At 47.1% G+C, this 22,916-nt stretch overlaps 1 protein-coding gene across 11 annotated transcripts in view; it reads right to left on the minus strand.

The window, feature by feature from the left end:
- The window catches only part of FHAD1 (forkhead associated phosphopeptide binding domain 1), a 160,791-nt gene that overhangs the window by 95,185 nt on the left and 42,690 nt on the right, over positions 1 to 22,916 (minus strand). For all 11 annotated transcript variants that reach the window (XR_004441076.1, XR_004441077.1, XM_033228219.1 and 8 more), the window contains exons 4-6: positions 13,556 to 13,823; positions 9,722 to 9,831; positions 5,091 to 5,327 (exon numbers count right to left, since the gene is read on the minus strand). Coding sequence is in view for 9 of the 11 variants with exons in the window: in XM_033228219.1 (XP_033084110.1) it covers positions 5,091 to 5,327; positions 9,722 to 9,831; positions 13,556 to 13,823 (615 nt within the window). In the remaining 2 variants the exon portion in view is untranslated. The remainder of the gene's footprint in view (positions 1 to 5,090; positions 5,328 to 9,721; positions 9,832 to 13,555; positions 13,824 to 22,916) is intronic.

Consider the following 22,916-nt stretch of genomic DNA (forward strand, 5'->3'; position numbering starts at 1 on the left):
CAATTCAAGTTGAGATTTGGTGGGGACACAGTCAAACCATATCATTCTGCCCCTGGCCCCTCCAAATCTCATGTCCTCACATTTCAAAACCAACCATGCCTTCCCAATAGTCCCCCGAAGTCTTTTTTCATTTCAGCATTAACTCAAAAGTCCACAGTCCAAAGTCTCATCTGAGACAAGGCAAGTCCTTCCTGCCTATGAGCCTGTAAAATCAAAAGCAAGCTAGTTACTTCCTAGGTACGATGGGGGTACACGTATTGGGTAAATACAGCCATTCCAAATAGGAGAAATTGGCCAAAACAAAGGGGTTACAGGGCCCATGCAAGTCTGAAATCCAGCAGTGCAGTCACACTTTAAAGCTCCAAAATGATCTTTTGACTCCAGGTCTCACATCCAGATTACGCTGATGCAAGAGGTAAGTTTCCATGGTCTTGGGCAGCTCCGCCCCTGTTGCTTTGCAGGGTATGGCCTCTCTCCCAGCTGCTTTCACGGGCTGGCATTGAGTGTCTGTGGCTTTTCCAGGAGCACAATTCAAGCCATTGGTGAATCTACCATTCTGGGATCTAGAGGATGGGGGCCCTCTTCTCACAGCTCCACTAGGCAATGCCCCAGTAGGGACTCTGTGTAGGGGCTCTGACCCCACATTTCCCGTCTGTACTGCCGTAGCAAAGGTTCTCCATGAGGGCCCCAACCCCGCAGCCAACTTCTGCATGGGCATCCAGGCGCTTCCATACATCTTCTGAAATTCAGGTGGAGGTTCCCAAACTTCAATTCTTGACTTCTGTGCACCTGCAGGCTCAACACTATGTGGAAGCTGCCGAGGCTTGGGGCTTCCACCCTCTGAAGCCACAGCCTGAGCTCTATGTTGGCCCCTTTTAGCCATGGCTGGAGGGTGTGGGATACAGGGCACCAAGTCCCTAGGCTGCACACAGCATGGGGACCCTGGGCCTGGCCCACAAAACCACTTTTTCCTCCTGGGCCTCCGGGCCTGTGATGGGAGGGGCTTCTGTGAAGGTCTCTGACATGCCCTGGAGATATTTTCCCCATGGCCTTGGGGATTAACATTAGTCTCCTAGGGACTTAAGCAAATTTCTGCAGCTGGCTAGAATTTCTCCCCAGAAAATGGGTTTTTCTTTTCTACTCCATCACTAGGCTGCAAATTTTCTGAACTTTTATGCTGTGTCCCTTTTAAAATGGAATGCTTTTAACAGCACCCAAGTCACCTTTTGAATGCTTTGCTGCTTAGAAATTTCTTCTGCCGGATACACTAAATTATCTCTCTCAAGTTCAAAGTTCCACAAATCTTTAGGGCAGGGGCAAAATGCCGCCAGCCTCTTTGCTAAAACATAACAAGAGTCACCTTTGCTCCAGTTCCCAACAAGTTCCTCATCTCCATCTGAGACCGCCTCAGCCTGGGCCTGATTGTCCACATTGCTATCAGGCTTTTTGTCAAATCCATTCAGCAAGTCTTTTGAAAGTTCCAAACTTTCCCACGTTTTCCTGTTTTCTTCTGAGCCCTCCAAACTGTTCCAACCTCTGTTAGCCAGTTCCAAAGCTGCTTCCACATTTTCAGGTATCTTTTCAGCAATGCCCCACTGTATTGATACCAATTTAGTGTATTAGTCTGTTTTCACACTGCTGATAAAGCCATACCCGATACTGGGAAGAAAAAGAGGTTTAATTGGACTTACAGTTCCACATGGTCAGGGAGGCCTCAGAATCATGGTGGGAAGTGAAAGGCACTTCTTACATGGTGGCAGCAAGAGAAAATGAGGAAGAAGCAAAAGTGGAAACCCCCGATAAACCCATCAGATCTCCTGAGACTTATTCACTATAACGAGAACAGCACAGGAAATACTGGCCCCCGTGACTCAATTACCTCTTCCTGGGTCCCTCCCACAACACATGGGATTTCTGGGATACAATTCAAGTTGAGATTTGGTGGAGACGCAGCCAAGCCATATCAGCTCCCATTTTGCAAGTGAGGAAATTAAGACTCAGGGAGTGAGGTTGCTTGCTTGGGACTGCACAGATCAGTCAGTGGTAGAGTTATGATCCAAATCCAGGCTTTAGGTGCCTGCTTCCAGTTCTTCCCACTTATCACATGGCTCTAAGAACCAGCATTAAGAGCCCGAGGCCATGGAGCACGGTAGGGACACAGGAGCCAGACTGCCATCTGCAAAACTGGTCTCTGTGTAAAGGTAGGGAGGACACCAATTCTGTCCCACTTTTTTATTCTGTAAGTGCGGTGACGGTCGTAATTTCAGGGTTGTTGAAAGTATTTTAATAAGTTAGTACATGTAAGAGTACTCAGACCATGCCTGGCACACACACAGATACTAGCTCTGATTATTCTACGATGTGTTTTAGCTTCTGCTTCTCTTGCCTGTCTCCAGGAAGTTAAATTGATAATATTTCTGTGTGCATTTGTAAGCCTTGCCTAGGCTCACTTAAACACCAGTGTGACTTATTAAGAGGAGTGCAAGAATTCCTGTTAATCATCACATCGTGTTTCAGGCATATCATAACACATGACAGGGTGGGAGTGGGGGGGCACCAACAATGCGGATACGGTGTGCCCTGCACCTGGCCACCAGGTGGCGCTCATAGTCTGTTTTAGTGTCTCTCCCTGAAAACCTTGTGGCTATGACTCGGTGGTAGAATTAACAGAAGGATCAAGGTTTCACAATTTATACAGCCCATTTCGTGCACCACTCACATTTTCCCTGGGGCATCTGAGACACTGGAGAAGGGGTGCTCACTAGAAGATGGAGGGACATGGGCTCCAAGGCCATACTTGTGCAGGTCTGCACTTTGAAAACTTGGAGTGAAAAAAATTATTTCACTTCTTCCTGTTTTCTGTGGGGGACATGCAATTCTCCCTTTAAAAAAGCACTTGGATTTTTTTTTTTTTTTTTGAGACGGAGTCTCGCTCTGTCGCAGCCCAGGCTGGAGCGCAGTGGCCGGATCTCAGTTCACTGCAAGCTCCGCCTCCCGGGTTTACGCCATTCTCCTGCCTCAGCCTCCCAAGTAGCTGGGACTACAGGCGCCCGCCACCTCGCCCGGCTAGTTTTTTGTATTTTTTTTAGTAGAGACGGGGTTTCACCGTGTTAGCCAGGATGGTCTCGACTCTTGACCTCGTGATCCGCCCGTCTCAGCCTCCCAAAGTGCTGGGATTACAGGCTTGAGCCACCGCGCCCGGCCGGATTTTTTTTTAAGTTACAGCTCTTCTCAGCTTAATGCTTTTGTTTGCATACCAGAGGCACAACACAGAGAGAAACTTCCAGAAGGGATGGCAAAACACATCCCCCAGACTCCAGTGCTGTCTGACAGACAGGAAATGTTTCAATCTAAGTATCAGAGCTTTAGGATATCAGACTGTGGGAAAACTCCAAGTAGTCCTCAAACATCTTCATCAATTTCATGACCAAAATAAATATCCATATTGTCCATAATTGGTATAAATCCCCAGGTGTTTAGTGCCTGTTATACTGTGTAATAAAATGGGCACTGGGTCATAGGAAAGTTAATAGTGCTAGGAAGACTGATTGCTTCAAGATACTAATTCAGCTTCTAATTAGCACAGGCAGTGCAGACTGCATGGCGGTACGCATCGTCTTGGGGTACTGTATTGGATCGAAGGGCTTTGAGAGCAAATCGTTATGCACACACTTTCAGGAGACCCGGGAGAATAAAGTAATCAGAACAATAAATCAACCTGCCATGTGGCTTATACGTCTGCTTGAATGTTCTGTTGGCAGTAGAATATTTAAGAGACTAAAATGTGAGCAGATGAAACTTGATTTGGATTCAGACCAACTGCATCCTTTAGCTCAGAGATGCTTTGTTATAAAATTATCATCTTTCAAGTATGAGCCAAGATCAAAGTGGGGGGAGGAGTATAAATAAGTCAGAGTAATTCTTTCTTTTTTTTTTTTTTTTTTGAGACAGAGTCTTGCTCTGTTGCCCAGGCTAAAGTGCGGTGGCACAATCTCAGTTCACTACAACCTCCACCTCCCAGGATCAAGCGATTCTCCTGCCTCGGCCTCCCGAGTGCTAGGATTACAGGTGTGAGCCACCGCGCCCGGCCATCACCAACCAATTTTAAAGTAAAAAAAAAAGGAATTTGAATCAAGTTTCAAGAGAAACGTACATGACTAGTAAATTCAGAAATTCCAGGTGAAGAATTTTTGTTTGATGAAATTCCCTGTAAGGGAACCAGTAACTAACTGCCTTCAGGGTTTGGTAAAGGCCTCTGTGTTTGGAACACTGGGTGGTTCCTTCTCCCCACTTAGCTAACTGCCCATAGCTCTCTCTGGCTGGTGCTGGATTTGGGTGAGATGCAGTCACTGAAGTGACAGCATCGTGGGGAAATAGGAAATCGGGGTGAGAACATGGGGTCTGCGAGAAGGTGGACCTGAGTTCAAATTGCACCGCCACCTCTCACACACTGTGCAAGCTGTAAGCAGTTCCTGGGTGTCTCTGGGCCTGTCTTAGACTTTTTTCTTTCTTTCTTTTTGAGACAGGGTCTCACTCTGTCACCCAGGCTGGAGTGCAGTGGCGCAATCTCGGTTCACTAACCTCTGCTTCCCAGGTTCAGCCTTGGCCTCCTGAGTAGTTGGGATTACAGGCATGCACTACCACACCTGGCTAATTTTTGTATTTTTAATAGAGATGGGGTTTCACCATATTGGCCAGGCTGGTCTCGAACTCCTGACCTCAAGTGATCTGCCTGCCTTGGCCTCCCAAAGTGCCAGATTAGAGGTGTGAGCCACCGTGCCCGGCCTGGGCCTACCTTAGACCTTTCATCTGTGGATTGGATGTGTCAGAGGATTGTGAGGTTTAAATAAATTAATCCAAAGTGCTTTGTACTAGTTCTTGCTCGTGGCCAGTGCTGAACAAAGGCTGATCTTGTTCTTACCATGCTAGGAAACTGCCGAGTCTCTCAGCCTTGTGGATTAGTGTTCTTAACCACCATGCTCCACTGACCACCTGTTCCCTAACTCCGGGTGTCTCACCTTGGCTGGTACTCTTGGAGCCTCCCAGGCCTTGGTCTGAGAGCTGTGCTGTACCTCTCAGGCTCTGCCTACCTGGCTTTTCAAGCTCTGGATCTCTTTCTGTTTGGCATCGATGTCTTCATCCAGAACCTGACACTTCTGTGACATCTCCCTCTCATTCTGCCTAGAGGTGGTGGTCTCCGACAGCTTCTGACTCAGCTCAGCCACTTCGTTCTGCAGGTTTGCTATTATGACGTCTTTGTATTTGGATTCAATTTCATAATCTGAGAGACGGCTGACCTCTTTTCCCAGCAGCAGAATTATTTCATCCTGGGTAGAGATCAGATGGCAAGCTTACTAGGTGTGGGCCTAGGTGTGAGGCTGAGCCCATTTAAAAAAAAAAGGTAGAGGCCGGGTGCGGTGGCTCGCGCCTGTAATCCCAGCATTTCGGGAGGCCAAGGCAGGTGGATCGCCTGAGGTCAGGAGTTCAAGACCAGCCTGGCCAACATGGTGAAACCCTGTCTCTACTGAAAATAAAAAAATTAGCTGGGTGTGGTGGCGAGTGCCTGTAATCCCAGCTACTTGGGAGGCTGAGACAGGAGAATCGCTGGAACCTGGGAGGCAGAGGTTGCAGTGGGCCAAGACCATGCAGAGGTTGCAGTGGGCCAAGACCATGCCATTGCACTCTAGCCTGGGCAATAAGAGTGAAACTCTGTCTCAAAAAAAGGTAGGAAAATTATAGTGTAATTCTTTTGGGAAAGTAAGGGCAGGCAGGCAGGGGAAAGGCAGACTTTGAGGCTCTCTCTGTCACTTGGAAACTCATAGAGACGACAATTTGGTGAAAATGACTGCTTGCACATAGACTCCTATAATGCATGTGGATACCTTAGAGGGACACAAACTTTCCTTTCCCCTAAAATTATACTTTCACATTAAGAACCACCATCCCACTTGGGAATTCTTGCTGCCAAAAAGTTTATTTATAATATTTTTAGGAATTAACTTACCAGGCCTCAGTCTAACATCTGGGGACCAAGGAAAGGTAATTAAGGAAATGACTCTATTCAACCACATTCTGACTATAATGGGGCTATTTAACTTTACAAATTTAATACATTCTGAAATAGCTTTTCCCCTTTCCTCTCTTCAGTTATTCCCTGGCTCTTTTGGTTATTCACATAAAAATGTATTCCAGGTAACTGAGTCATGAAAAATAAATGAGAGGGGAATGGTGATTTATGTATGTAGGTTCTTGTAAACTTCAGGCTGGAAAAAACTTTGGGCTTGGCAGGCTGTACCCACAGGTCTCATTAACCCAGTCCCCCATCTCTCCAAAAGAAAAAACACTGTAGCCGAAGAATTGGTTAGGTTTCCCGAAAAAGGGGGGAAAATTCCCCCAAACTTCTCGCCAGAACTCATCAATAAAATATCAGGAAGACTGAGAACAAAAATTCCCCGATGTGATTCATAGGCAGCTACAGAGTTCCTGATCAGTTACTTTGCGAAGAAACTCCGCTCTCCATGCAATTTTCCACCGGTTAGAAGGAAGCGGGTGGGCAGCTTCTAGGCCAGCACATTGCCTGGGGAGCTCGACCTTCTAGTTTGCTAACCTGGGGAACCACCGGGTTTTGGTCATGATGGAGCCCGACTGCTGTCCAGGCTCTGTCCTTGGGTCCCTGTGAGTGCTTGTGGCAACATTTCAAAGGACAGCCTCAAACAGAGTCCACGCTCTGAGGCAGTCCCTTGCCTCATTCAATATGAGTTACCCGAGGGCTCCATTTCCAGCCAGGTGTTTGTTCAATATCCACACAACAAACATGTATTGAGCATCTACTGTGTGCCATGCTTGTGCTGGGCGCTGAAGTGTAGAGAAGCCTGCAGCTTATGGTGCACAGCTACAGTTCCTGCCTTTCTGGTGAGAACCCTGTGACTTCCTTGAGGGAGCACCCCTGACCCTTCCACGTGGTCTTGGCAGGAGGGTCAGTTATGTGCCCTGATCCTTCCTGTCCCGCTTGGCGTTGTGCATGTGACCCAGGTTGGTCAGCTGGCATTTTCTCAGAGATTTCATGTATTACTTAAAAGAGGAAGAAGCTCTTGCTTCCTTTGGGATCATAATCTCAGAGACTTCAGTTTGTCTACAGTCATGTTTTCCGACATAAGAAGCCAGCCTGCTGCAGAAAGCAGAACTATGAGGGACGCAGTGGAGAAACTGATAGCAGGGAGCACCCTGATCATTTAAGCTCCTAGATCCAGTCATGCCTGAAGCTGGTTGGCTTTTATATTTTCCAATAAAATAAGACAATAAAAAATGATTTTAGTTTCTATTTTTCTTTTTTTTTTTGAGACAGGGTCTTGCTCTGTCACCCAAACTGGAGCACAGTGGCGCAATCCCGGCTCATTGCAGCCTTGATGCCCTGGGCTCAAGTGATTCTCCCACCTCAGCCTCCCTAGTAGCTGGGACTATAGGCAAGTTCCACTATGTGTGGCCAATTTTTTTTTTTTTTTTTTTTTTTTTTTTGCAGAGATGGAGTCTTATTATGTTCCCCAGGCTGGGTTTGAACTTCTGGGCTCAGGTAATCCTCCTGCTTGGCCTCCCAAAGTGCTAAGATTACAGGCGTGAGCCATTGAGCCCAGCCTATTTTTTCTTAAACCAATTTGTTTGTTGTCACTTGCACTGGAAGGAGTCCTGACAAGTCAGGGCATAAATACTTCATAAATAGTAAAAGTTTAGAAATGTGGTTGCATCCTATTTCCAGCTTAACAACTGTGGTGGATTAAAAATGGCTACAAATAACTTTGCAGCTTCTGCCATCAAGCAGTGGAGTCTATTTCCCCACCCCGTAAATGTAGGCTGGCCCTGTGATCTGCTTTGACCAAGAGAAAGTGATAGACGTGATGTTGGGTGGTCTCCAAGCAATTTCTTAAGAGGCTGTACAGCTTCTGTCCTGGACTTCTGGAAACCCAGAGACCACTGTACTGCTATGAAGAAGCCCAGGATGAAAAGCCACATGCAGAGAGGGCTCCCAATTCCATTAGTGGTGATTTTTAATGGTGAGATTTTGGTGCACCTATCACCCGAGCAGTATACACTGCATCATATTCGTAGACTTTGATCCCTCACCCTTCTCCCACTCTTCCCCCCAAATCCCCAAAGTCCACTGTATCATCCTTATGCTTTTGTGTCCTCATAGCTTAGCTCCCACATATCAGTGAGAACATACGATGTTTGCTTTCCCATTCCTGAGTTACTTCATTTAAAATAATAGTCTCCAATCTCATCCAGGTCCACTGCAAATGCTGTTAATTCATTCCTTTTTATGTAGGATTCCACTGAGTATATATACCACAGTTTCTTTACCCACTCGTTGATGGATGGGCATTTGCATTGGTTCCGTGATTTTGCAATTGTGAATTGTGCTGCTATAAACATCTGTGTGCAAGTATCTTTTTCAAATAGTGACTGCTTTTCCTCTGAGTAGATACCCAGTAGTGGGATTTCCAGGTCAAATGGTGGTTCTGCATTTAGTTCTTTAAGGCACCTCCCTGCTGTTTTCCATAGTGGCTGTACTAGTTTACTCATGTAACCAAATACCACCTGTACCCCAATAACTTAAGGAAAAATTAAAAAAAGAAAACTAATAAAAACTCTATAAAAACTTCAAAAAAAAAAATCTGTCTGTGGGAAGAAACTAAAAAAAACAATAACAAACAAACAACAAAACTAATTCCAGGTGTCCCAACTGAGGTCCCAGACATGGGAATGAGGACTTCTGAGACCATCAGTCCCTGCCATGCCACTGGCTGACTGCGGTTGCATGAGTGAGGCAGAAGACACCAGCAGGAGAACCTTCCAAGGCGACCCATAGAATTGTGGGAAATAAATTGCTGTTTCAAGCCACTAAGTTTTGGGCTCGCTTGTTTACAGCAATGGGTAACTGACAGAGCATCCAAACCTGACTTCCCACCTTACTCACCATTGCTGCCGATTCCTGGAAATGTCACTCCCATGTGTGACAAGAGCTCCAGGTGGTTCTGCTCCTTACAGACTCTGAGAATTGCTGCAGGCTCAGGCCCTGATCTTTAGGGGAAGCATGGCATTGTTGGACTACTGCTTTTAGTATTAGGTTGGTACAAAAGTAGTCGATTATAATATAATTTTCAGGTTGTGGCTAAGTGAGGCGAAATCAGCCTGGATCCATCCTTCCCAGGTATGCTTACATTCATCTGTTCTGACCTCTCTTCCTGTCTCACTCTCTAAACCTCTCTGGTTCTTTAACAAGTCTTTCTCATTTGCTCAGTCATCTCTGACCTCAGCTCTCACTTCCTCCTACTAGGGAAGTTAACCAGACCTGGGTGTGAATCCCAATTCTGTCCCTTGTACTGTGTAACCTTGGGCAAGTTACTTAACCTCTCTGAGCTCCAGTTTCTTCCTTGTTAAGTGAGGGTGATCAAAAACCTGTTTTGAAGACAGCAAAGATTAAACGAGCGAATGAATGTTAAGTGCACAGGATGCAGTCCAGCTCACAGTAGATGCTTAATAAACAGTGGTTGCGGAGGTCGTAATTAGAATAAAACATCTGGTTGAATGTCTTAGGGAATAAGAGGTGTTTTCTTGGAAGCAGGATAAGGGCACTTCTGGGCCACAGAGAAGAACAGGCATCAACAAGTCTCTCTGCAGTGTGATTGCTGCTGCAGCTCCACCCTTCCCCAGACCCCTCCCTCACCTTGTCCTGCTGGGCCGAGTCCTCCTCCACGTAAATCTCCGCGGGGGGAACTGCCCCAGCAATCTCCTCGGCCAGTGATTTTTCCGACAGTTTCATGGCATTGGTCCACACTAAGGCATGAGATCAGCAGAGAACACAAAAGACATCATAAGTTTCCCTGAGGCCTGAAGAAGATGTTCACATTAGCCTTCCTGTTTGTCTCCCCCCAGACATAGACATTTTATGTAATTTAAAAATTACAGGCTGGGTGCGGTGGCTCACACCTGTAATCCCAGCACTTTGGGAGGGCAAGGTGGGCGGATCACGTGGTCAGAAGATCGAGACCATCCTGGCTAATACAGTGAAACCCCATCTCTACTAAAAATAGAAAAAATTAGCTAGGCGTGGTGGAGGGCACCTATAGTCCCAGCTACTCAGGAGGCTGAGGCAGGAGAATGGCGTGAACCCGGGAGGTGGAGCTTGCAGTGAGTCGAGATCATGCCACTGCACTCCAGCCTGGGCGACAGAGCAAGACTCTGTCTCAAAAAAAAAAAGAAATTACAAAGTGGTGTGTGTGCTCACTGAAAAGCAGTGAAAGCATCACGGAAGCACCAGAAAGAGAAGGGGCCACCTCCTTCCTTCTTCCTGTGCTAACTGTGCTGTTACCTAACATGATGTGTCTTTTTCCAGACCTTTTTCCTATGCCACAGAACAGCGGGTGATCTTGGGCAGACCATTTAATCTCTTGGACAGGTCATTTAATATCTTTCAGCCTTAGTTTCCACACATATCATTGAGGGGCATGAATAGTCTGTATCATAAAGGGCTACTGTGAGGAGTAAATGAAACATTAGGTAGAGCAGGGATTGGTAAACTACAGCCCTGGAGCTGAATCCAGCCCACTGCCTATGACTGAAAGTACAGTTTTATGCGAACGTGGCCACAGTTACTCATGTATGTATCATCTATGGCTGCTTTTGTGCCACAAATACAGAGTTGAGTAGTTGCAACACAGACTGTATGGCCCTCAAAGCCTTATTTATATCTGGTTCTGTGATACTGGGATTTATAACAAGAAGTAGATACAGCTGGCCCTCCGTATGTGTGGGTTCCACATTTGTGGAGTCAACCAACTGTGGATTGAAAATATGTATATATGTGTGTGTGTGTGTGTATACACATACTACTAAAAACACAAAAATCAGCTACGTGTGGCGGTGGGTGCCTGTAATCCCAGCTACTCAGGAGGCTGAGGCAGGAGAATCACTTGAACCTGGGAGGCAGAGGTTTCAGTGAGTCGAGATCATGCCACTGTACTCCAGCCTGGGCGACAGAGTGAGACTCAGTTTTAAAAAGAAAGAAAAAAGAAAAGGAAAGAAAAGAAGGAAGGAAGAAAGAAAGGTACTCTTTAAACACACTTAGGTTCTATGGTACTGGGGATTAGGGCTTCAACATATGAATTCTGAGAGAACACAATTCAGCCATAACAGAGCTTATCCAGGTAACCAAGGCTACTGGAGAAATGATGGAGTTTGACTCCTGAGGCTGGATTAAGACACATGTGGCTGCTGCTTTTCTCTCTAGGACCACTCTTTTGGAGGAAGCTGGCAGCCATTTCATGAGGAGACTCAAGCAGCCTAGGAAAGGTGGCCGTGGTGAAGAACTGAGGCTTCCTGCTGTCAGCTAGTGAGGAACGGAGGCCTCTTCCCACGCGGATGTGAGTGAACTACCCAGGAGATGTGTCCTCCAGCCCCAGGCAGGCCTTCAGAGGACCGCAGCTCTCGTCAAAAGCTTCATGCAACCTGCTGAGAGTCCCTGGACCACACCATCTTGCTAAGCTACTCCCAAATGCCTGACCCGCAGAAATTGTATAAGATAATGCAGAGGGTTTTGGTTTGTTTTAGGGTGCTATGTTTTAGGGTAATTGGTTATAAATTGGTAACTAATACACACTGTATGTTAATTTTACACAAAAAGACAAAAACTGTTGAACTCTAGTTAATGGTACACATGTTAAATGTTTAGGGTGAAGTCTATAGCTGTAGGAAACTTATTTTTAAATGCATCCAAAATTAAGATCGATGAATGAATTAACAGAATGATTGATAGACAGATAGATATATAATATAAGTATAGCAAAATGGGCCAGGCGTGGTTGACTCACGCCTGTTATCCCAGCACTTTGGGAGACCGAGGTGGGTGGATCACTTGAGGTCAGGAGTTGAGACCAGCCTGGCCAACATGGCAAAACCTCCTCTCTACTGAAATTACAAAAATTAGCTGGGCATGGTGGTTTGTGCCTGTAATCCCAGCTACTAGGGAGGCTGAGGCAGGAGAATCACTTGAACCCAGGAGGTGGAGATCATGCCATTACACTCCAGCCTGGGAGACAGAGCAAGACTCTGTCTTAAAAAAAAAAAAAAGAGTACAGTAAAATGTTAATGGGAGATTTAGGTGGGGAGGGGGGTCACTGTAAAATTATTTTTACTTTGCTGTATGTTTAAAAAATGTTCATATTAAGGCCAGGCGTGGTGGCTCACGTGTGTAATCCCAGCACTTTGGGAGGCCAAGGCGGGCAGATCACAAGGTCAGGAAATTGAGACCATCCTGGCTAACACAGTGAAACCATGTCTCTACTAAAAATACAAAAAAAAAAAAAAAAAAAATTAGCTGAGCATGGTCGTGGGTACCTGTAGTCCCAGCCACTTGGGAGGCTGAGGCAGGAGAATGGCGTGAACCTGGGAGGTGGAGCTTGCAGTGAGCCGAGATCAGGCCACTGCACTCCAGCCTGGGCAACAGAGCGAGACTCCATCTCAAAAAAAAAAAAAAAAAACAGTTCGTATTAAAATGTTGGGGGAAAATGGCTGAGTCATTTTTCAATGTGGCTGGTAATGGCGGTGCATCTGACGATGATGATGACGTAAACCGTGGAAACACATTGCCTTTACTCTTCAGCTTGCATGTGTCACAAAAATAATTATTATTTTAGTGACTGAGGAAGGTGACGACATGAATGGTCTTGAGCAAGACTGGGGAAAGATATGGAAGCTGCTGGGAGATACCTGGGGACTCAGAAGGGCCTGGGGCTGGGACAAAGAGGACAGAGAGTGGGACCTTGATGCCAGAGGCTAGGGAGGAACTCCGAGAACCATGCCTGGGGACTAAACTGACCAGCTCTTCTGCTGGTGAGGCTGCTGAGGCCAAGGGGACAGTGACAGGTGGGACATTTCCTCCCCAAGTGCCATGAGGCTTTCAAGCGGGTAGTGGGGAAGGAAGGACACCCTGGAGGTTGTGTGTGTCCTAGAGTGACCGGGCTGTGAGTGGACTGTCACTGAGCTCACCAGCCTTAAATGGGACTGAAAAATGTTAGATTAGATGGGACTGAATGTATCTCCTTGGGAGAAGTCATTTTCCTTGATAAGCGTCAGTCTCCTCTGACCTGTAAAATGGTGGTAAAATATTTTAAAACCTCCTAGGGCTGTTGGGGACAAAGGGGATTGCAATGACTAATATTTTTGCACATCTGAGTCAAAGTGTGTTGACGTAGGTCCTGTAACACACTCACATGTACACACGCACAGAGGCCACACCCACTGCAGGTGCCCTGGTGTGTATATACGGACACAGCACAGAGGCTGGAGGGATACGCAGCGGAGAGTCAACAGGGAGACCCTGGGGATAAGGATTACGGCTGATTTTTAACTGTTTTCTTACTTTCTGCTTATCCTGAATTTATTTTTATTTTTTACAATTGAACATGTTCTACTTTTAGAATCAGAAAGTAAACCAAAACCAAGACCCATCCACATGGCTGTGAACCACCCCCAAGCCACTGATGGCAGCCCTGACTCATACCTTGCTTGATGACGGGGTGCTTGCGGGTGTCGTCCACCACGAACGAGAACATCTCCTTGCTGGCGCTCACAGGCCGCCGGTGGGAGGCCGGCAGGACCACAGTGGGTCTGGGGAAGCCCTGGGACCAGCTCCTTTGCACCGGTGCTGGCTGGATGCCTTGGTGGAGGGGGATATGTGGCGGTGGGGGGGCCTGGTTCGGCTGCTGTGTGGCACGAGGTGGCTGTGGCCCTGGCCATGGTGCTGGGCCCCTCATCCATGGGTAGGAGACCTGCAGAGGCACACAAGGGTCAGGGGAGGTTATGACCGGCGGGGATGGTCTCCATTTCTTTTTTTTTTTTTTTTTTTTGAGGCGGAGTCTCGCTCTGTCGCCCGGACTGGAGTGCAGTGGCCGGATCTCAGCTCACTGCAAGCTCCGCCTCCCGGGTTTACGCCATTCTCCTGCCTCAGCCTCCCGAGTAGCTGGGACTACAGGCGCCCGCCACCTCACCCGGCTAGTTTTTGTATTTTTAGTAGAGACGGGGTTTCACCGTGTTAGCCAGGATGGTCTCGATCTCCTGACCTCGTGATCCGCCCGTCTCGGCCTCCCAAAGTGCTGGGATTACAGGCTTGAGCCACCGCGCCCGGCCGATGGTTTCCATTTCTTTGTCTCAGCCACAGCATTGCTGCCCAAGGTCTTGGTTTATGAGTCATTTCCGGTCAAGCATGATGGCACACAACTGTAATCCCAACACTTTGGGAGGCCAAAGTGGGAGGCTAGCTAGCTTGAGTTCAGGAGTTCAAGACCAGCCTGGGCAACAAGGCAAAACCCTTCTTCAACAAAAAACACAAAAATTAGCTGGGCCTTGTGGCCTACGCCCGTAGTCCCAGCTACTTGAGAGGCTAAGGTGGGAGGATCACCTGAGCCCAGGAAATAGAGACTGTAGTGAGCTGTGATAGCACCACTGCACTCCGTCATGGGCGATGGAATGAGACTCTGTCTCAAAAATAAACAAAAAAACAATGAGTCACTTCCCCCAGGAAGCCTTCCTGGACTCTCCTCAAGTTTGGGATGGGGGTCCTTGCCTGGGCCACATGGCACACGATCACACCACCACTGAGTGGGTGCGTCCTTTACCCAGGCGCCCTGCCGAAAGAGTCACCTGCATTAACTCATTTAATACACTCAACACTCTGCGATGTCAACAGTCAGAGGATACAGGCCGGGCAAGACCAAGGGACTCCCAACACCATAGATGTGGTATTGAGCTGCTGAGCCAGGAGAATGTCCCCTCTAAGGGATTAGGGACTTTTCATCTACCTTTCTTACCACTGTATCCTCAGCCCCTAGAATAAATGCTTGGCACATACCTAGTAGGTCCTCAAATGTTGGTCAAAATAACAGAATAAGCCAATCACTGAGATTCCAGCCCAGCTCCCTGGGACTCCACAGCCCTTTCTCTTTCTGTCCACACGGCGGGTCCCTGTATCACTCAAAGTTCAGAACTCTGGGATTGCAGGGATGCTGGCTGTCTGATTAGCCTTTGCTTTTCCACACCAGCACACCTGATTCTAGCAGAGGCCCCAGGGAAGATGTTACAGCTACTTTCAGCAGAGAGCATGTCAAAACCCATCTAACCATGGACGAGCAAATGTGGAGTGGTGCTGACACCTGGCCTTTGCCATGGATTAATGCTTTAGTGGTGGTTTCTCCCTGGTGCCTAGGGGTTGAATGGTGGCAATGATGAGCACTATCACTTATTGCACTGAGCTTACTGATTCCTCACCATGACCCTTTGTGTGAGGGTTCTCCTTACTCCTATGTTAGAAGTGAGGCTTGCAGAGGTTAAGGGATTTACCCAGCACAGGCGGTGGTGGACAGGGAAATGGGATCAAGATCTGATGGCCTGTCTCTCTCCTCTCCTCTCCCCTCCCCTCTCCTCCCCTCTCCTCCGTCTCTCCCCTCCCCTTCCCTCCCCTCCCCTCTGTCTCCCAATTCTCTTGGCAGAAATAACGCTTTCCAAGTAAAAGCTAAATTCAAAGGTTTGCTTCCTAGGCAGGAACTCATCCCTGTTTTCCCAGGGCTCAGGGTTCTCCTTCTGTACCCCAGAGAGAAGATGAGCTCAGATGCACACGAGGAAAAGGACGGAATGCTTCCAAAATCAGCTCTCCAGCATACAGCACTTCCTAGAACTTCAGCTGAGTTTTATTCAAGAGGAGGGCTCTCCACTCACTCAGGATCCTAATCTCCAAGCTGCAGTCTGTCTACAGTGGCTCAGGGATCCTATGCATTCCCCCCAAGGCTCTTTCTGGGAGTCAGTGAGGAGTGTTTTGGGAAATCTGGCACCAAACTCTGATCACCTGGTGATGTATGGTTTGGCTGTACCCCACCCAAATCTCATCTTGAACTGCAGTTCCCACAATCCCCTTAGGAGGGACTGGGAAGGACCTGGTGGGGGGTAATGGAATCATGGGGGAAGTTTCCTCCACGCTGCCTTCATGATAGTGAGTGACTTCCTGTGAGATCTGATGGTTTTATAATGGGCTTTCCCCACCCCCTTGCTCTGCACTTCTCCTTGCTGCTGCCATGTGAGGAAGGACATGTTTGGGTCCCCTTCTGCCACGATTGTAAGTTTCCTGAGGCCTCCCCAGCTCTGGGGAACTGTGAGTCAATTAAACGTCTTTCCTTTATAAATTACATAGTCTCTGGTATGTCCTTATAACAGTGTGAGAACGGGCTAATACATCTGGGGACACCTGGCCAGGCATTCATAATGACACTGGCCCACTTGAAATCTGTTTTCAGGAGTGAGTCTGGGCAGAGTTCCAGAACTCTGTTACCTCATGTGTAGTTTCCCATTTCTCTCCACTGTCAACATCTCAGCCTTTCCACCTACCCTCTCTTCTGTTCTTTGGTTTCAGAAGCTGAGCCACTGTGGCCCGGCCCTGGGCTGACTTCTCCATCCATCATGTCCCTCCCCATCCTCAGGGCTGTCTTGCCTCACTCATTCCCATGACCTTTTCCTATGGGTTTAATAAGTACTCATTGGCCGGGCGCGGTGGCTCAAGCCTGTAATCCCAGCACTTTGGGAGGCTGAGACGGGTGGATCACGAGGTCAGGAGATCGAGACCATCCTGGCTAACACGGTGAAACCCTGTCTCTACTAAAAAAAAAAATACAAAAAACTAGCCGGGCGAGGTGGCGGGCGCCTGTAGTCCCAGCTACTTGGGAGGCTGAGGCAGGAGAATGGCGTAAACCCGGGAGGTGGAGCTTGCAGTGAGCTGAGATCCGGCCACTGTACTCCAGCCTGGGCGACAGAGCTAGACTCCGTCTCAAAAAAAAAAAAAAATAAGTACTCATTGAATGAATGGGCTAAAGGTGAGAGCGGGCAAACTCCAATGCGTTTTACTTCAGCCTTCGGGAACACAAATGTAGACATTATTGGTTGTGGTGGAGGAATCCACTTTCATGCTAGGACATTCGGTGGGTGGGGTTCTAAGGTAAGGGTGCCTCATGCCAACTAGCTGCACAGGTGCTAATGGAAGAAAGCGTGTCTCCTGCCTCAAGGGCAACGCTTCTGCAGTGGCCAGGCCAAAACCCACTCAGCATCTTTTGGAGATTGTGGGTAAATCTCCCTCCCTCTCTTGGCCCATTGTTGTGGGTGGGGCTAAGCAACAAATCACATTCACTGGCCATAGTGATTGGCCAGGGGTGGGGCATGCGATCCAATCAGAGCCAAGGAGACGAGGCTGGACACCAGAATCTCTAGCCGCAGAGACCTGGGGACTTGAGAATGTAGCCAGCACCAAGAGATGCAGTCCAGACGTGGAGAGAGGGAAGCTGGTTTTCTTTTCTCCATTTTTTTTGAAATAGGGTCTCACTCTGTCATCCAGGCTGGAGTGCAGTGGCACAATCATAGCTCACTACAGCCTAACCTTTCGGGCTCAGGTGATCCTCCTGCCTCAGCCTCCCAAGTATCTTGGACTACAGACGCAGGCCACGAGGCCCAGCTAAATTTTGTATTTTTTGCAGAGATGGCGTTTCATCATGTTGTTCAGGCTAGTCACAAACTCCTGGGCTGAAGTGATCCTCCTGCCTCAGCCTCCCAAAGTGCTGGGATTACAGGCATGAGCCCTGACACCTGGTCTGTTTTTGTTTAACTGTAAAAAAATACATAACAAAATTCTCTACCTTAACCATTTTAGGTGTACAGTTCAGTACTTTTAAGTATAGTCTAACTGCTGTGAAACAGATTTCCAGAACTTTTTCATCTTGCAAAAGTGAAAATATATCCTCATTAATTATATCTCTCCCTTCCCCTCTCTTCAGAGCCCCTGGTAACCACCATTCCCCTTCTATTTCTACGAATTTAAATACTCTCTGTCCCTCATATAAGTGGATTCATACAACATTTGTCCTTTTGTGACTGGTTTATTTCACTTAGCACAATGTCCTAAGGATTCATCCATGTTGTAGCATGTGTCAGAATGTCCCTCCTTTTCATGGCTGAATAATATTCCACTGCATGACATCACATTTTATTTATCCATTCATCTGTCCATGGACACTTGGGTTGCATCCACCTCTTGGCTATTGTGCATAATGAACAAATAGAGAAGCTGGTTTTGAACCCTGGCTTGTGTTGCACTCTGCACTAACTGCTCAGTACTGTGAGGCTAGTTTGAGCTGGTTTTGTCACTTGAAGCCTCCATGGTGCTAATGAGAGGGTCCCTAAAGGGGCCAGTGCATGATGTGTAAATGCAGCAAAGACTGCAATCAGCTCTTTCAGTTAAAAAAAAAAAAGTTTGTTTGTTTGTTTATTGAGAAGGAGTTTTGCTCTTGTCACCCAGGCTGGAGTGCAGTGGCATGATCTTGGCTCACTGCAACCTCTGCCTCCTGGGTTCCAGCGATTCTCCTGCCTCAGCCTCCCAAGTAGCTGGCATTATAGGCATGCGCCACCACGCCCGGCTAATTTTTTTGTATTTTTAGTAGATACAGGCTTTCACCATGTTGGCCAAGCTGGTCTTCAACTCCTGACCTCAGATGATCCACCCACGTCAGCCTCCCAAAGTGCTAGGATTACAGGCATGAGCCACTGCGCCCGGCCTTGTTTATTTGTTTTTTGAAAGCATGTTGATTTAAGGTGGCTTTACTTGGAAGGTTAATGTCAGTCTTCTCTACTTAACAGGCCTACTCTATTATAAGCAAGGTCAAGGTTTTCTCAGAAATTGCTACTGGTAACTACAAGGAAACAGTGAGGGGATAAACAAACCAAACAAAAAGATTCCTGAAAAACTGGCTCCTGGCCGAGCTCGCATTGGAATGTACATGAAGCTTGGGGTCAAAGTCAGTGATCAACAAGTCTGGTTTAGAAATATTAGTTTAAACATACTTGCTAGTGCCTTCTTTCTTTCATTCTCTTTCCTGCTTTCCTCCTCTTTCTTTCTCTCTGACCATATGGTATATGGCATGGTGGTTTTTTCTTTGTTTATTTTTGAGGCAGCGTGTGCTCTTCCTGATCTCTCCCACACTGTCTAAAATAGCAGGTTGCAAACCACCTGGACCACACCCATGGCTGAATTTCTATCAGCTTGAACAAACACCCAGCCAATAACGTACTTGAGAACTCCAAATCCATTGTTTCTGGATGATCTCCTTGTTTCTTGTGTTATCACACTAACATCTGCTTCTGACCCTGCCAAGGCTTCAGGGTGAGAAGGATACCCTAAAACACCAAGAGAGTTTGTCCAGAGTCCCACAGGATCCAAGCATTCTTCCAGAAAGCCCTGGAGGCAGTGGACAAGGCGGGGAAGTAGACCTTGCCCTTGGAATTCTACTTTTCTTTGCTGTCTGCAACTCTTATCACTTGGCTTTGAACCACCAAGGAGGGAAGGCTCTAGGTGCTAGGCTGTGCTGTGCCCTTCATATATGTGGCCTCATCTAATCCTGAGAATAACTCTGGGGTCGGGGAGACATTTTTACCCACATCTTGTGGATTAAGGAGCAGAGGCTCAGTGAGGTTCAGAGACTTGCCGAAGGTCCTGAAGCCTGGAAGTAGTGATGATATTGGACTCCAAACTCTGCCCCTGGAGCTTCCAGGTCATTTGAAGTCATGATTTACACTTGCTTTCCATACTTGCAAAAGGATCTTAGATGATTGGCTAATGAAGAATAGATTTTCTGAGTTAAAAAATGAAAATGAGAAATAGATGGTGTGAAAATCCCCAAGATGGTGCATGGGCTGTGTGTGGACAGGATTTTCCAGGAATGCTGTCAGCTCCCTCATGCAAGTTTGACTCACAGGGTATGTGCAACGCCCTGGATGCCACTCAGAGAACCGCAGCCCCCACCCAGGCAGGGCTGTGGCTGGCTCACTGCTGTGCCAGAGGAGAGCTGGGGCATGTTGGTGCTGGCTCATGAGAGCCGATGAGTAAATGTTCAGAATTCTGTGAGCTGGCTGATAAACACAACCATTAAAAAATAAATTATATATACTTACAATTAAATTATACCAGAAACAACAGTAATAAATGCTTAAAACTTAGCCTCCTAATTATTTTACTATATTTTATCATCATCTGTGCTCTTACAGTTATTCTTCTTACTGCATCTGTGCATTGGCAGTGTTGTAGAGTGATGTGCTGCTACACAGCTCTCTGTGGCTCTGTCTCAGTGAAGCTTGAAATTGGCCAGGATGGTGAGGTAGGAGGTGGGACTCAACTCTGGAGGTTTGGCTTGGACACCAGACCAAATTGAGGACCAGCTAAAACAAGGCCGCAGTGGAAGCAGCTTTCCATAAGACACGCCCACCAGTGTGCCATGTCAGTTTAGCATTGCCATGGCAACACCCAAAAGGTACTACCCCTTTCCATGGCAATGACCCAACTACCTGAAAGGTAATACCCTTTTCCTGGAAATTTCTGCATAAATCAACCCTTAGTTTCTGTGTAATGAAATGTGGATAGGAATATGACTGCAGAATTGTCTTTGAGCTGCTACTCTGGGTGCACTGCCCATGGGGTAGCCCTGCTGAGCAAGGAGCAGTCCCCTCCTGCTGCTGTGCACTGCTGCTTCCATAAAAGGTGCTGTCTAACACCGCTGGTCTGCCCTTGAATTCTTTCCTAGGCAAAGCCAAGAACCCTCCCTGGCTAAGCCCCAATTTTGGGGCTTGCGCATTCTGCATTAATGGGAGTGTTTACATCACAGAAATCAGGAAATGCTATAAATCAGGGATTGATTTTTTTGTTTTGTTGCTTGTCTATTCTTAGGAAAGTGTTGGATAAAATATTAATAATACAGATGAGATTGAAAAGTGTTCTGTGTCTGTAGCCATCACTATGAGTAGCACAAAAAATACGGAGGAAATTTTCTTCTGATATTCAAAAACTATTATCCAGTAGTTTCTTCCGGTATTCAGAAACTATTATCTGATAGCGAAGAAGATGCTCATGTCATTAATGAATATGCAAGGTTCCAACACAAATCTTTCTTATTTCACTTTCATCTTACTCATGAAGGTAAACTAATATATCCACCAGTATTCCGGTTGGAAACTTACTCATTCATCAATTGCTACCATAAGTTGGCAAGGGATACAAGAGTTTGGCAAAAATCAATAAAGACCTCTGTGAGAATCAATGGCTCTATGAAATTTACGATAAATTTGCAATAGTCTTGCATATTTTGTTATTATTTATAAAGAATATGCTACACGTTCTTTGTGTCAGTAAGCTTTATACTATACCTGCATACTTTACTTTTTCAGACGCTCACCAGCATAGCACTGGCTGGGCCCAGTGCCCAGTGAAGGGCCCGGCACACACTGTAGGTGCCTGCTGACCGAACTGAATTGAACAACTGGTGAACAGAGCCAAAGTTAAAAAAAACTTTCAGCTGATTCTGGGGCTGGGACAGGGAAAATGCACTATGAGCCCGGGGCATCTTTAACAGCAGAAAGTGAGTAAGTGTTCAAAAACAGAAAGTGCAGGCCCTGTTAGAGGGCTGGACAACCAACCCAAAAGAGCTCCAGTGGCCAAGGCTAGAACAATATGAGCTGCAAAATCAATAACATCATGGTGGATTACAGCACAGAGAATCAAATAAATACACAGCAGTCCATACGGATATAAATACATGCATGAGTACATAATTCCATGGCAGAGAAGAGACACTTCCTTATAGAAGAATGTAACACACAGGTAATCCCCATCCAGGAGGTGGAGCTGAGTCTTTTTTTTTTTTTTTTTTGAGACGGAGTCTTGCTCTGTCGCCCAGGCTGGAGCGCAGTGGCGTGATCTCCGCTCACTGCAAGCTCTGCCTCCTGGGTCACGCCATTCTCCTGCCTCAGCCTCCCGAGTAGCTGGGACTACAGGCGCCCTCCACGACGCCCAGCTAATTTTTTGTATTTTTAGTAGAGACGGGGTTTCACCATGTTAGCCAGGATGGTCTCGATCTCCTGACCTCGTGATCTGCCCACCTTGGCCTTTCCCAAAGTGCCGGGATTACAGGCATGAGCCACCACGCCCAGCCGAGCTGAGTCTTAATCAATGCCCGCTTCCTCCCCTCCTTTTTTTTTTTTTTGAGATGGAATCTGGCTGTCACCAGGCTGGAGTGCAGTTCCGTGATCTTGGCTCACTGCAACCTCCACCTCCCAGGTTCAAGCAATTCTCCTGCCTCAGCGTCCCGAGTAGCTGGGACTATGGGCGTGTGCCACCACACCCAGCTAATTTGTGTATTTTTAGTAGAGACGGGGTTTCACCATGTTGGCCAGGATGGTCTCCATCTCTTGACCTTATGATCGGCCCACCTTGTCCTCCCAAAATGCTGGGATTACAGGTGTGAGCCACTGCACTCGGCCTCCCCTCTCCTTTGAGGGTGGGCTATGCTTAGTGACTTGCTACCAAATAACAGATTTGTGGACAAGGAAGCAGTAAGTTGACTGTGGAGAAACCTGGCCAATATCCCTTCAACCCTGTGAAGTGAACATTACAGGGATGCCAGGTGGCTATCAGTGCCCCTGAAATGATGAGACGATAGGGACACTTTACCTTCGTGGCAAGCTTTCCGAAAGCTGGGACCCCACTCTAATCAGAGGAAAACATCAGATGAATCCAGACCGAGGGACATTCTCTGGGATACCTGGCCAGTATTCTCAGGACAGTCAAGCCCATGGAAATCAAGGAAAGACTGAGAAATTGTCACAGACCAGGAGATATGATCATCAAAAGAACATGGTGCCCTGGAATGCATCATGGATCCTGAAGTTTAGCTGATATTAATAATAATGTGCCGATGTTGATTTTTCTTTTTTTGGTTTTGTAAAGGGTACTATGGTCACGTCAGATGTTAACCACGGGGGAAACTGGGAGGCGGTAGACAGGAACT

Source organism: Trachypithecus francoisi, unplaced genomic scaffold (genome assembly GCF_009764315.1).
Source record: "Trachypithecus francoisi isolate TF-2019V2 unplaced genomic scaffold, Tfra_2.0 Lachesis_group12, whole genome shotgun sequence".
NCBI classification, from domain to species: domain Eukaryota; kingdom Metazoa; phylum Chordata; class Mammalia; order Primates; family Cercopithecidae; genus Trachypithecus; species Trachypithecus francoisi.